This window comes from Talpa occidentalis, unplaced genomic scaffold, assembly GCF_014898055.3.
Source record: "Talpa occidentalis isolate TD23 unplaced genomic scaffold, MPIMG_talOcc4v2.1 talOcc4.3, whole genome shotgun sequence".
Classification (NCBI taxonomy): domain Eukaryota; kingdom Metazoa; phylum Chordata; class Mammalia; order Eulipotyphla; family Talpidae; genus Talpa; species Talpa occidentalis.
The window spans coordinates 96,655,030-96,669,317 of NW_023603184.1; the positions used below are offsets into that span (position 1 = coordinate 96,655,030).

Here is a 14,288-nt window from a genome sequence, read left to right on the forward strand (position 1 = left end):
TTTTCCTCTCTTTGGATATTTTTGATTGGTAAGCATATAGCATATTTGCATTATTTCAGTATGTGATACTTTTATATAAAGCAAATAAAAAGTGAAAGAGAAGATTCACTCCTCAAGATCAAAACAAGAATATGCATATTTTATAAATTTCTGAATATTTTCTCCTAATCTAGACCTGTTCTTGTTGAAAAATAAGCAGAGAATTTGGAAAATTGTTTTTCAGTTGCAGAAATTTTTCCAAATTTAACCTCTATTATTAATTTCAACTAATATAAGAAATTAGGTAAATAATACCCATGATTCATATACTACATAGAAAATGTCTGTAATCTCGGTGCTTTTTTGCTATTTCTTGAGATTTATTTTTTATACATACAACAACTGGGGTATAGCCAGAGGTGTGGAGTGTGAGAGGATTCACCAGAGACAGAGTGGGGAACAGAACAGGCAGATTGACTTAGATACACTGCTGAGGGGAGCAGCGGGCGAGTCAGGAGAGGTCTACTGTGCAATATGGGTCTCCTCCCTGACCAGGGATCGAACTCATGCTGCAGCAGCTGCTGCTAGCTTCATAGGTTGTGTCTTAACCCCTTGTGCCACCAGTGAGGCCCCTTTTTTGCTATTATTTTTAAAGAATATTTTGGTTGGCAAAAATATGAAAATGAGTTGATGTCATAGTAGATATTATTCTGGGAGAAGGCAACTAGAACATAAAGTAAAAAAAAAAAAGATTGAAAAAATCCTCGATAACAATTTAACAGAGTAGACTCCAAAGTCAAATAATTCATTCTAGTGCCAGATGAAAATATAGTCTTCTCTTTATAATTATTTCTTGTCTAAAAAAATGTAAAAGAAATTACACTGTACTTAATTTAAATTAATATTCAGAACAAAACAATTTTGTGGTTATTGTATTCCTCACTCATTGTGCATAAAAGAAGGCATGGATCACAGAACATATACAAGATATGTTGAGAGCATATTGTGACATACACAACTTTTTGAGAATTATTCCACTACTGTTGGGTTCCCTGTCAGTGTTCTGTTAAGAGATTTTCAGTTCCATTAAGGGAATTTTTAAAATTATTTTTAGTATTGTAGCCTTTAAATACTTCGTAGAGAGGAACACAATGATGACAAAATTGTCTTGTCCTGTAAAGAAGTTCACTAGTAGCTTGTTGAAGTACTTGAAGTGGTCAAAATAACAGGTATAACAGGTATAACCTACCTGTTAACTGTATAACAGGTGGGTTATACATTTTTCCTTTACAAGTTAAATTAATACTGTTTTAAAAATGCTTTAACAAATTTGAATGAGTGATTAACTGTTTTGCAGAAAAACTCATTAATTTAAAGTATTCTAAAACAGAAAGCACTTTGAATAGATTCTGAGAAAAATTTCCACTGTTACACGATTTTATTGCATTTTAACAGCAGATGTAGATATACCATCTGTAAATACTCTCACACTCCTTAATTTAAAAAATAACTAACATTTTATGACCGGTTAAAAAATTTTCTCAATTAAGAATTCAATGGATCTTGAATTCATTACTAAAAATAAAACAATGCAACAGCTTCTAATTATGTGTTGAAAACAAATGATTGGTACCCAGAAAGATACTAAGTGACTGAATTTCAACAAAATATTTTCATTATTGATGGATAATATTAATAAATACTATATTTCCTAATTGCGTCCCCTTATATACTCATTCCATTAGAATACATTGTTTTTTGCAAAGTTTATTTTTCGGATACAGTAATCCTTAAAACTATTTTAAAAAGTGAACTTTTAATTTGACTTTTAGGTCACAAAATGATAAAATCAGACTTTTATAGTTTAGTATGTTCAATTACATGACTCACTAAAAACAGATATTAATAACTATCACAAGCAGATTTTAGACATCATTAATAACTAAAACTAAACATTATTTTTAATCTAGCCTTTCTATTTTACTATTTACTTATAACTGTATATGTTTATACAATATAATAGTACAGTGGTATATATAAAATATATTTAAAAAATAAATATGCAAGGATGTTTATAAAAATACAAGGAAGTTTTATTATTAGGGGGTTGCTATTCAAATAATTTGGAATCCAGGGCCTCCCTGGTGGCGCAAGGGTTAAGACGCAACCTCTGAAGCTGTCCGCAGCCACTGTAGCATAAGTTCGATCCCCGGCCAGGGAGGAACCCTGGCACAGCAGACCTCTCCTGACTTGCCCGCTACTCCCCTCAGCAGTGTACTTTGGTCAATCTGCCTGTTCTGTTTCCCACTCTGTCTCTGGTGAATCCTCTCAACCCACCCCCACCCCGCCACACCTCTGGCCTGTCCCCCAGCTCTTGTATGCATAAATAAATCTTAAAAAAAAAAGTTTGGAACCCACTAACTTAATAAACTAGAATGAAAAAAATAAAATATTTTTCTGTGACAGTAACAATTGTATGAAGAGCAAATAGTACTTCAGTAACTATTATCAATAAGCTCTAACCACATTATGACTTTTCATCCATCCCAGGCATTTTTGCCTTTTTACGCCTCTTCCTCCATGAAAACATTTAAAATTATATTTTATGAATACGTTGGAATAAAGACAAATTATTAATAAAACATGTTTTCTTCAACCTAAAAGTTTACTTTTTACTTAATTTTAAGTAAATTAGACACTTTTATGAGCCCCTAACAGTATGTATAGTGGACTCTACGTCCTGTGGTATGTGGGTAATTTGACCCTGATATCAACACCATAAGAGATAAAATAAAGATTCTCATATTTAAATTTCTGTTTTATAACTAGTCACCGTTTGTTGCATAGTAGCCACACATGAGAATCACACATGCTTCATGAGGAGAGGTTTATGCACCACAGGGCTTGCATTTTCTTCAAATAATCCTTCAAAAACGTTGTCTTCTTATTTGACAGTTGGTGGATTTCCTAGGACAGCAGCTAGGACATAAGAAGAGGAGAACGTGAACCTGACGCTACAATCTAGCAGTGCGTGGACAGCGCAGGCAGAGTCTGTGCAGGTGTACTCCTAGCATGAATTAAATAGGCAGTGAGGGGCCCAATCTTTAAAGTAAAAGCCTACCTCCTTCCCATGGCATACAGGCCATCGCATTTTCTCCTATCTCATCTGCTGCCACTTTGGTTCTTTGCCATACTCCTATCACACTGGTCTTTGTAAGTGTTCCTCAAGCACAAGAACTCTAAGCTCTTTACAGCCTAGAGGCATTTTACCGGCACATGAAGGAAATGCTGCTCCCTTGCGTCTTTTCGGCCTCGGGTTAGCTATCTCCTCCTGACAGTCTCCTCACCACCGGCTCCCACACTATTCTGTTACATAACCCTCTTGTATTTTCTTCATACTGTTTTCCACTGTCTGGAGCTAGCGTGGTCATTTATGTGTGTCGTTTATTGTGTGCACATCATTTATGATGTGCTTACTGTGTGTCACCCCAAAAGGAATATAAGTTTCGTGTTTACAGGGAAAAAGTCTGATTTGTTCATCTGTAGCTCCTCAATGCCTACAACTGTTGCTGGCATTCAAGAAATACCAAATGAATAAACTGAGTTCAATTTAACAGATACCTCAATCCCTCCCTCTATTTCCACTCAAGCAGCTCAATTCAGAGCATTCTCTACCATTTTGTCCTTTTTAGGAATGTCAAGTCAAATTCAACTCCTGGTTAGCATACTATAGCTGAAAAACAATAATAGGATACAATGTAGTACAACTAGGCGGCTGAAAAAACATACCCGCAAATCTTAAATATTTGTACTTACTGATACTAATAAACTTCACATGAGTATGCATCATAGCATTATCAACTAACTGAAACACCATTGTTACATAAAACCTTTGTGCTGCACCTATAACTTAGGTAACAGTGTGGGTGAAATGACATAATACATAGAGTATCCATCATCTTGTGTCTGCTTCTTAAAAGTGAAGGCAATTGCAGAGATTGTAATGCCTGATAATTCAAATGCAAACAGCATTATATTTAGGGGCCTCTTTCTCTTATCATGTAGAACTATATCCAAGGAATAAAATTTTTGAAGAGCCTCACTGCCTGTTTTCATTTTCCATGGGGCAGTTATGATACCCTACTAATAATTGGTCATTAATTGGTAATATTCAGCTTAAAAATGTTTTCAATTAGCTTTTTTAAAAAAAGATTTATTTATTTATGCATACAAGAGCTGAGGTACAGGCCAGAGATGCGGGGGCTGAGAGGATTCACCAGTGACAGAGTGGGAAACAGAAGAGGCAGACTGACTGAAATACACTGCTGAGGGGAGCAGCTGGCGAGATAGGAGAGGTCTGCCTTGCCATGTGGGTTACTCCCTGGCTGACTGGGGATCGAACTTGTGCTGCAGAGGCTGCGGATAACCTCATAGTGAGGTGCTTAACCCCTTGTGCCACCAGGGAGGCCCTCAATTAGCCTTAAAAATCAATTGGGAGATAATTTTCAAGTCCCTTCTCCCCTGCCCCAGACACTGATTTTCACTTCAGTCACTAATTTTCTGCCAGAACCACTTCAATTTTCTATTCTCTCTGCTCAAAATGTATTACCCATCCATCCCCACATGCACTCACAAACCAGTCACGCAAGAAATATTTACTGCTGGTGGTGTGCTCAGTACTTTGCTGAAGCTTTGGGATATGGAGGTGAAGTGTAAAAATTATTCCTGCTCTTAGAGTCAAGATAAGAGACTAAATTACTAGGCATGAAAAACAGTGAGCAGAAAGATTATGCTAAGTGAAATAAGTCAGATGGAGAAAGACAAATAGTGCATAATTTCATTCATATGTGGAAAATAAGGAAACAGAAAAAAAAAGAAAGCAAAATAAAAGCTAAAAAAAGCAAGATAAAAGCTAGTTATCAGAGGGAAGGGGGTCGCAGTGCAGGTGAAATGGTAAAGGTAGGCAATTGTGTGGTGGTGGGTAGAAACTAAATTTTGGTGGGGATCATATTGTGGCATATACAGATAATGTTACTACCATATATTTTTTTAAAGCGTAGTATCTTAAAGGATAAAATAAAGCCACAGAAGGCAGACTAGAGCTTGTTCTTTAAGTTAAAAAAAAAAAAAAAGGGCATTTAGTGCAAATGGATTAAAGCACAAAGGAATAAGGGGGCTTGTTTGTGAGCTTTGAGGAGACTTGATTAAAATGGAATTTACACTGGAAAAAAGTGGGAAATGCAGTTAGTTAGCAAAGGATAACATCTCATCAAGACACTGAATGCTGGGCAGAGGTATTTAGATTTGTTTGACCAGACAACTTGGATTTATATTTACTCTCATCTTTCTCCCCATGTTCCAAATTTGTAGAGAAAATAAAAGACTTCTTTCTGTTGAATAATTCCTTCCTGGAAGTCTTCTATTTGTAGTGATGACAGTCAAAACCCTCTGAAGGTATGTTAAGAATAGTGGCTGAAACCTCAAGCTGGGATTTTTTAGCGTTTATGTTTTTTCATAAGGTGCCTTTTCTATTTTTAAACTTAAATAATTTAGTTTGGAAGTATGAAAGAAATGTGATCTTTAATGAGAGGTGATTTTTTTTTCTGACAGCAAATGTATTTTTTTTATTTCAGCTGTTTTTAAGGCATGGTTTCTTTCTCAGCTATCATAAACTGATTGTGATTTGTCTCAGGATCTAAAATAAGAATATAATATATGCATCTGGGTAACACATGGCCTAAATTTTAATATTTTTTAATGTAAAGCTTATTTCTACCACCTATAATCTATATCATTGTCAAAAGAATGAAAAATAATTGTGGGATATATATTAGGGACCAGCATATTATTCAGGATAGACTAAGATAAATTGCTGTAAAAAAATATTCTCAAATCCCAGTAGTTTAACAAAATAAAGATTAACTTTCATCATAGGTTGGCAGGGGTCATGTCCTAATAGTTACTCAGAGACCCTTACTGACAGAAGCTTCATCATCTGCAGCTCCACCATCTAGCTTTTGGCATCGTTAGCCCTACTGTCAGGGAAAGAGGGCGTGGAAAGTCATGCACAGCTCTTGTTTGCTCTGGTGTGTTGGGGAGAACTAGTTACTTGGCTCCATTCACTCAAAGTGTTCCACCTACAAGGAGTGTGGGAATAGTCTCCTAGTGTCCAAAACAGGTAGCAGAATGAGATTCTGGTGAGCACTGCGTAGATCTGCCATGACCAGACATCAGGCCAATGTGCTTCCTATGTCTTATTTCATCTTCACAAAGGCTTTAAGGAGCATTGTCCTCATTTTGGCAGGCGAGAAAAAAAAAGTAATGTGGCGAAATAGAAAGAGATTTGGGTCCATAGTCCTGGGATGCAATCTTAGTTCTGTTATTTATTAGCTATAAGACAACCATCTGATATGTCACTCTTGCACAATTAAATTGTATGCATCACAGTTTACTCTTGTTGTGTAGGGACCCATCTTTTGTCTTCCCTTGAAAGTCTATACTCCAATGATCACAGTTATTATAACTATAGATTCAATGGTAAATTTCTGGAAAAAAATAGATGTTCTTTTTTGTAGGTTTTTTTTGTGCTTAGTCCAGTAACTAGCACCTGGGAATGGCTTAATAATCATTGAAAGAATAATGCAAATACTTTTGGGTCATCTGTTGTGTAAAGATGTCAGATAAAAATGGAGATGTTGGTAATGATACAGGTAACTTGCCATATTCCAGAATAGCATAGCAAAAAAATGTACTTCAATAATTTTCTGGGTCTTTTTAAAATCTATAACAAAACTACTTAATAGTTTTGGTAAGCTATATATAAAATTCATAGACATGTTCATTTACTAAGATGTTAGTTTTCTAGCTCCACCACAACAAAGCACTAGAAACTACGTAGCTTAAAACAACAGATATTCACTGTCTCACAGTTCTGAAGGCTAGACTCAGCAAGATTGGTTCCTTCTGAGGACTATGACAGAAAATCTGTTCCTTGCCTCTCTTGCTGACTTCTGGTGATTGCTGGCAACACTTATCATTCTTGGCTTGTAGATGCATCAATACAGTCTCTGCTTCTTTCACAAGGCCTTGTCTCTGTGTTTCTTCTTTCTAAGGACATCAGTCCTATCTTAGCAGACCCATTTTAATGATCTCATCTTTACTTAATTACATTAGCAAAGACTCTATTTTGAAATAAGGTCATAATATATACCAAACTGTTCAGAATGACTTACTTAAAGGGTCCAGAATAATCAGATATAACTCATGAGAAAGACAGTGTCAAAGGAAAAAAATAAGGTCAACAAAAACAGTTGAAATGGGGCCTCCCCGGTGGCGCAGCGGTTGAGCGCTGGGTTGCGAAGATGCCCGCAGCCTCTGCAGCGCTGGTTCGATTCCCGGCTGCTCCCGGCCACTGGAGGAGGGTCCCACATGGCGCGCAGACCTCCCCTGTCGCCCGCTGCTCCCCTCAGCAGTGTACCTCGGTCCCTCTGCCTGCTCTGCTCCCCGCTCTGGCTCTGGTGAATTCTCTCATCCTCCCGCGCTTCTGACTGTACCCAGGGCTTGTATAAATAAATAAATAAATAAATAATCTTTAAAAAAAAAAAAAAAAACAGTTGAAATGATGCTGGCAGTAATTAAGAGAAAAATGAATTTTATTACATGATCCACTCATGGGAATGACAAAAAGATTCTGTGTTCAGGAAAAAAAAATAATACTATTAAAAGTCAGAATAGTCAACTTTTAAGGCATACACAGAGTGAGAAAAGAAAATCCCCAAAGGGACTCATGAAATTAGGGTAAAATGTTAATTATTTCTCAAAGTGTTTTATTTTATTTATTACCAAATAGAAGATAGTAAATCTGTGCAGAATTCAAAGACAATTGACTTAATAAAAAGGAACAAAAATAGGTCTTTAGACTTATAGTCTTTAGACGTAATGGGAATTACATTTTGTGTAATTATCATTACTTTTCACTTCGCCCACCTGATTCCAAACCTGATTCTCCAGTTGGAGTCCCCAAATTAAAAAGGAAATAAAAACATTCATTATCCACCTGAGATTCAAATATGTCTGCATGCCTCATTGTGTACCCACATTTAATCAGAAAGCTGGACCTGTCACTTTTTTATCTTATAAGTTTACTGGAAGAAACGTATTCCCCACTTATCCCTACCTGCATTAGTCCCTCTTCACCATACAAACTGAGCTATAATTAACCAGATGACTATATTAAGGTAATTTAATCATCCCCCATGTGAACTATTGCACTTCTTGAAAATTGATCTTCTGGCCATCTACCTCCCAAGTTTGCTGTCTGTTTTCCATACCCACCTATGGCCATTTACACTTCTGTGTCCTATGCAAAATATTCCCTCTACTCAAGTACATTCAATACCTCCATTTTCATCATCTCTTTCTTATCCTTGATCTCCATCTCACTCTGTGGAGCTTTCCTCCTATGTACAGCACCTCTCTGTTTATAACTGAATTCACTTGCTCCTCAAACTCTGTCTTATCGGTTAGCAGTTTTGACAGCACAGCAGCTTTTTGAAATGAAGGATCTTAGACTCCATCCCAGACATACTAAGTCACAGTCTGTATTTTAAGGATTTTCCCCAAATGAGTCTTAGGTACCTAAAAGTTTGAGACGTGTTGTTAGAGATTATCAGAAGTTTGGATTATTATCAGAAGTTTGGATTTCTGTCTTTTACACTAAACTCTGAGCTCCTCTAGATAATGTCATATATTTCATTTCTGAATCCCCTATCAGACTCAGTGTATGCTGAGCACGTAACTATGTAAATAAGAGGAAAAATGGAAGCAGATGGTTACTGGTCACCAGGTAGTAGCAGCAAAGCCAGAACTCCCTGAAGCACTTACACAACAGAGCCCTTCCAACATCCAGGCTATGCCACTTGCAAATATCTTTCTTTCCATTTCTAAACATCAGTAATGTTGGCTAATGCACTTACAGTCACAAGGCTATTTTAAGTGGCAAGAGGACTTTAGAACAAGAGTTTTTCTCTTGACACTTAGTTGAGGATCTTTCCACTGTGTCATTTGGCCTCTATCTGTCAGAAGAACAAATGGGAAACACATTAATTAAACTTCTGTTCTCACAATTCAAGTTTCAAAGAGCATCTGCCATGATGAGTAAAAATATATTTGTATTTCACCAGTGTGTTTGATTCAGTCGGTCCAGAATTAAAGAGTAAGCCAAGCTCATGAACATGTTTATCTTAAAGTTAAGGCAGAGGCCCTAATTGAAACATATGAAAAAGTAAGAAACAACTATAAATAGAAATATAATTAGCCAATTTCCTATTTGATTTTTCCTATATGATGCAATAATTTGTAACTTAAGTGCATTTAAAAACCATTCAGTGTATTTTTAAAGGATATTTTATTTATTTTTATTAAATTTGTCAGCTTATAGGACATTTTAAAATGTGTTATAATAGTGACAAACTTCCATTTTAAATAGGGCATATTTATATTCTAAATGCCTAGCATAATTATGTTTTTCCAATATGATTGACTATTTTGGAAAGGACACAAAATATTTATGTAATTGCTATCAATATATTTGGCTTTACTTCATTTCACTTTTGAAATAATAACTGCATTATGCTATTAGCAACCTATTCATCCGTGAAGACAACAAATATTACATGTGCACTATTTACCTGATATTGTCATAACCTATTCCACGAGAAAATTCAACATCAAGAGTCTAAGAATAATGAGGATATAGCAAGAGAAGCATGCAGACACAATGCAGTTTCATGAAGGCAGATCTAAATACAGATACCAAAAAGCATCTAAGGCAAAAAAAAAAAACCTCTTCCAGATTTGGGAGATCAGAAAAGACTTTACAAAGAAAATGTCCATGAAACAAAGTCCAAAGAATAGAATTTGATCAGGAAAATTATGTGAGGTGTGACATTCCAGATAGAAGTACAAACAACATGTGCAAAGACCCTGATCCAAAAGAAAGAATGAAAGGTTCAAAATAACTGCTAGTTGTTCAGTATGGCTAAAGCAGAACACTGCTGGTTCGAGAGAGCTAATGTAGGGTGTGTAATGAATTAATGCTGGACAAGAAAGGAAGGACACAATCATGAGCAGTGCTGAATGCCCTGCAAAGGAATTTGGATGTCATTCTACATAATTAGAGTAATATGTAACACATTTCTTGTACTTACTATGAGCTCCACATTGTTCTAAACTTATCTCTGTTTTCACAGCTGGTGTATGTTCTAGGTATTGTAAATAGTATCCAGATTTTATAGGTAAGAAAACTGAGAGACAGAATATTTTACCAAAGTTGCACCAGTAGGTGGGTAATGCTACTGGGTAATGCAATGGGATGAAGCATGTTGCAAGTTTTATAAAGATCATTCTGGTTCAACTGTGAAGAAAGAATTTGAGAGGACACTTCAGTAACCTAAGTGAAATCAACTGAAGACCTGAACTGAACTGAGGCAATGAGATGAAAACAAGTAGAGGAGTAGAGAGATGTGATAAGATGTGAAGTCAAGCATGTGACCAGATGGTTTTCACCAAACAAGGCATGTGTTTTAGGACATATACAATAAAATACACATTTTTCCATAACTATGTTTTAAATTAAAATTACTAAAATAAATATCAACTAGTCTCCAACAGATGACAAATTAATGTAGATAATTTGACATAATTTAAAAAAATGAAAGACCTAGATTTCACTCTATAAAAACTATTATGTAATCTATGTTTGTGGCTCCATTCTTATAATGCTGCGTATATAGTCCCCCCTCCCCCTTTGACCATTCTAATTTCCCTTCAGAAAAAAATTATCTGTGACATTTTATTCCTGGGCTGGCAAAAACTCCAAATTCAGGTGGTTTTGCTAAAAGTTTTAACTTATCCTTGAAACTCATATTCTGGGTAGTAAGTATCTTCCTTGACTCAATTCCTCTTTTTCTCTACCTTGTCTCTGATTATTCCACTTCTTATGCCAATTTCTACACTTGCACTTTCAACTCTGCAACATGTGCCTTTCATATATCTTCGGACCCTGGCTTCTCTAGTTCAGAATCCCTATAATCAGCTGCCAAGCCAATCTCTCAGCTCTTTAAATTGTTCATTCCTGGTGGTCTTTTGTCTTCTGCTGTGATTTTTTTTTTTTTTTTGGTAACATTGATGCTAGGAGAAAACTAACAGCTTTCAAACACTATGTTGCTTATAAATCCTACCCAAAATCTGTATAAAAATCTCGATAAATTAATGTTCTTTAGTTGTGTCTAATGGCCTAGATACTTTTTAACATTCAGAACTTTGTTATGTATTCTGAGGATGTTCCTATCTTTCCTTTGCTGTATAGCCAAGCTTTGAACTCTCTTTCAAAATCATATGATCACCTCCTTATCTTTAAAACAATTATTCTTGTGCTTTCCTATTTCAGGTCTTCACCCAACCTGTGTTCCTTCTTGTACTTGTAATTTTGATCTTTCATATTTCTGACCAGTTTCACCGGGGCCAGTGTTATATACATCCATTTTAGATTACATAGTTGTTAGATTAGTCAAAATTATAATCACACATAGTCATATGTTAAAGATAATCTATTTGTAAAGGAAAAGGTGAGATGATATTTTACATTAATAAAAGGACAGAAGAACACATGGCATTTAAAAACGAGAACATTTAAAATTACTTTCATTAGAGCAAGGATAGAGGAGGTAACATATTCTTTGTTATCATTAATCTTCTTCATATAAATTATGTTATCATTTATTTCCTTGATATAAATAGTAAGACCATAGCAATTCAGTATAAGCCTTGAAGAAAATAGGATTGAGGGTAAAATGGTTAACTGGCAATAAAAATAAAAAGTGGATTTGGAAAACATAAACTGAGAAATTATAAAAGAATGAATTCTTAGTTTAAGATAAAAATTCTTGGCAGATATAAAAAGTAAAAGTAAATTACAATGATTAAAATGCCACTGTCTTTATATCCGTATCATCTGCATTTTAAAGATCATTCCACTGGTAGATTTTTATTGTTGCTGTTAGCTTCCATCTGATTTCACAGTTCATTGGAAGGATCAGCAAAGTATATAGCCAGTGGGCCCACAGCTTAAGAATGCTTTTTGTAATTTTAAATGACTGAAAACAAATCAAAGAAGAATAATACTCCATAACACATAAACATTAAATGAATTTCAAAATTCAGTCAGTGTCTGCAAAGTTTTGTGGGAATACAACCACACTATTTGTTTATGTGTCGTCTGTGGCTGCTTTGTGCTATGATGGCAGACATGACAAAGTTGTAGCAGAGACCATATGGCCAAGAAAGCCTGAAATACTTAATATCTGGCCCTTTGCAGAAAAAGTTTGCCAACCCCTGATTTTTTTACTAACAAAGTTTCATCTTATTTGACAAAGACATTTTAGCCAACATATTTTGTAAGTATTCATTCCCCAAAATAATGCATACCTATGTATTGATGTAATACAGAAAGGAATGAACAACTCATTTCCTATACAGATTCTCATGTATCTTGTCACTTATGTACCAGTCCATAAAAACCGATTTTTTTTTTCATATTTGTGACTTTGAATAATCTAGAAAATTTACCTAAAATATTTTATTGCTTATTTATTGATCCCTGTATGCTCTTCTGGAAAGTTCTTTTTAAGGGACAAAGTGAGGTTGATTTGGTTACTCAATGGGAGATAAAAATCCTCAGAAATCTTAAAAAAGAAACAGGGAGTACTGACAAATAAAAGTTTCTTCATAAAATTATTGTAATTTTTACAACAAATAAGACTATTCCCTCAACAATAAATATGACCCTTAAAAATGACATGTAACAAGTTTACCAAATTGAACTTGACACCAGAAAGTGACTACTGAAATAGTCCTTCAGCAAATTAATTGCATATTTACACATAGGTCATTGATGCACTCTATAGCTCCATTTAACCTTTTAAAAAATACCAATGCTTGGCTTTATTTACATATTCATAAAACTTAGGAATTAAAATAACTACACAGTGTATGCCTTATAAACACAATTGCATGGATTAAAAAATTAATTAACACAAAGCAGGCAATGTCTATATTAACCATAAGCTTCACTGAATGAGGTCCTGTTTTGATCTGATGTTTGCTTTTGGAGATTGAAACACACCCAGTGATCACACCCAAGTCCTCACTAAGAATTTCCCATTGGCACCAGCATGGTTCAAGTGGGTAAGTAAATCCAGAGCACCCAAGTATGGGAATTTCATGTTGCTGGGTGAGCAGCCATTTGTGAATGTCTATTCCAATTGAGTATTTTTCTGTCAAAATCTTGATTGGAAATTTGGGTCCATATTATAATAAATTGTGCAAAATTTTGGCAAATTATTTTTTGTCCTAAAGGCAAACTTGCTTCTCTGAATTCATAGGGCATTACTCTGTTTTGAAAGTTCTGTGCCATTTACTGAGGGGGACTTTGGGAGCCACTATAAGTAAACTCCTGGAAAATCTAGTCTTAGTTTGGTTTTGACTGCCAAAAAATGGAATCAGGAATTCTCAGTAAGCTAGAGAAACTCTCTAATAGAGATCCCGTGAAAGGGGAAGCCAGACAACTCCAAAGTGCTATCATCTTTTCCTCCCAAGAATATTTGTCATGTTTCCTAAATGGGAGAGAAAAGATTCTGTGTTGTCTTGAAAAGATTGGATCATTCTCAGAAGCAGTATCTAGGCCACAGAAGGAATGACTCAGATCAAGCAAATTAAATGGAAAGTCCCCAAATACCCTTATAGGGAACCTCAAAACCAAGTCTCTCATGAAAAAATTTCTGTACCAAGAACCTACATCTTCTCTGGAAGGGTATTTGCTGAGTTTGCTGTTTCCCAGGCTTACACTATTTCCAGTCAATCAGCTATTAGCATTTGGAAAATAAAATGAAATTATATATTTAAAAAACATCCCCTATCACTTTTTGCACACACAGTGGAAAAATTAGATGCATAACAATTAAATTTAACTAACTTTGTTCAATCATCTTTTTTTGTAAGTTTACAAATACACACACAAAGCAATCCATTGTAACTAAAAAAAAAATAGCCAACTTGGTTCACTAAGAGTTTCTTTAATATTATAAAACTAGTGCAGTGGGTACTGCCAAGTGCTAGGCATATGGCTCCACCATGTGGATTAGCCTCTGCAAATAACACTGACAATTTTTCAAAAGTAAATTGCAATAAAAATCAGAGATCTGAGGTCAAATCCTATTTTCTATATGAGAAAAGAGAACTAGAGAAGCTGA

The 14,288-nt window shown here is 35.2% G+C and overlaps 1 protein-coding gene across 13 annotated transcripts in view; it reads right to left on the reverse strand.

Moving 5' to 3' along the window:
• Nucleotides 1-2,712: 2,712 nt before the first annotated feature.
• COBLL1 (cordon-bleu WH2 repeat protein like 1) overlaps nt 2,713-14,288 on the reverse strand; it is a 181,267-nt gene continuing 169,691 nt past the window's right edge. For 11 of the 13 annotated variants that reach the window (XM_054699807.1, XM_054699806.1, XM_054699805.1 and 8 more), the window contains one exon: nt 2,714-2,958. Coding sequence is in view for 1 of the 13 variants with exons in the window: in XM_054699801.1 (XP_054555776.1) it covers nt 2,947-2,958 (12 nt within the window). In the remaining 12 variants the exon portion in view is untranslated. Of the gene's footprint in view, nt 2,959-14,288 lie in introns of all 13 variants that reach the window. The other 2 variants (XM_054699797.1, XM_054699796.1) reach the window with 1 other exon arrangement.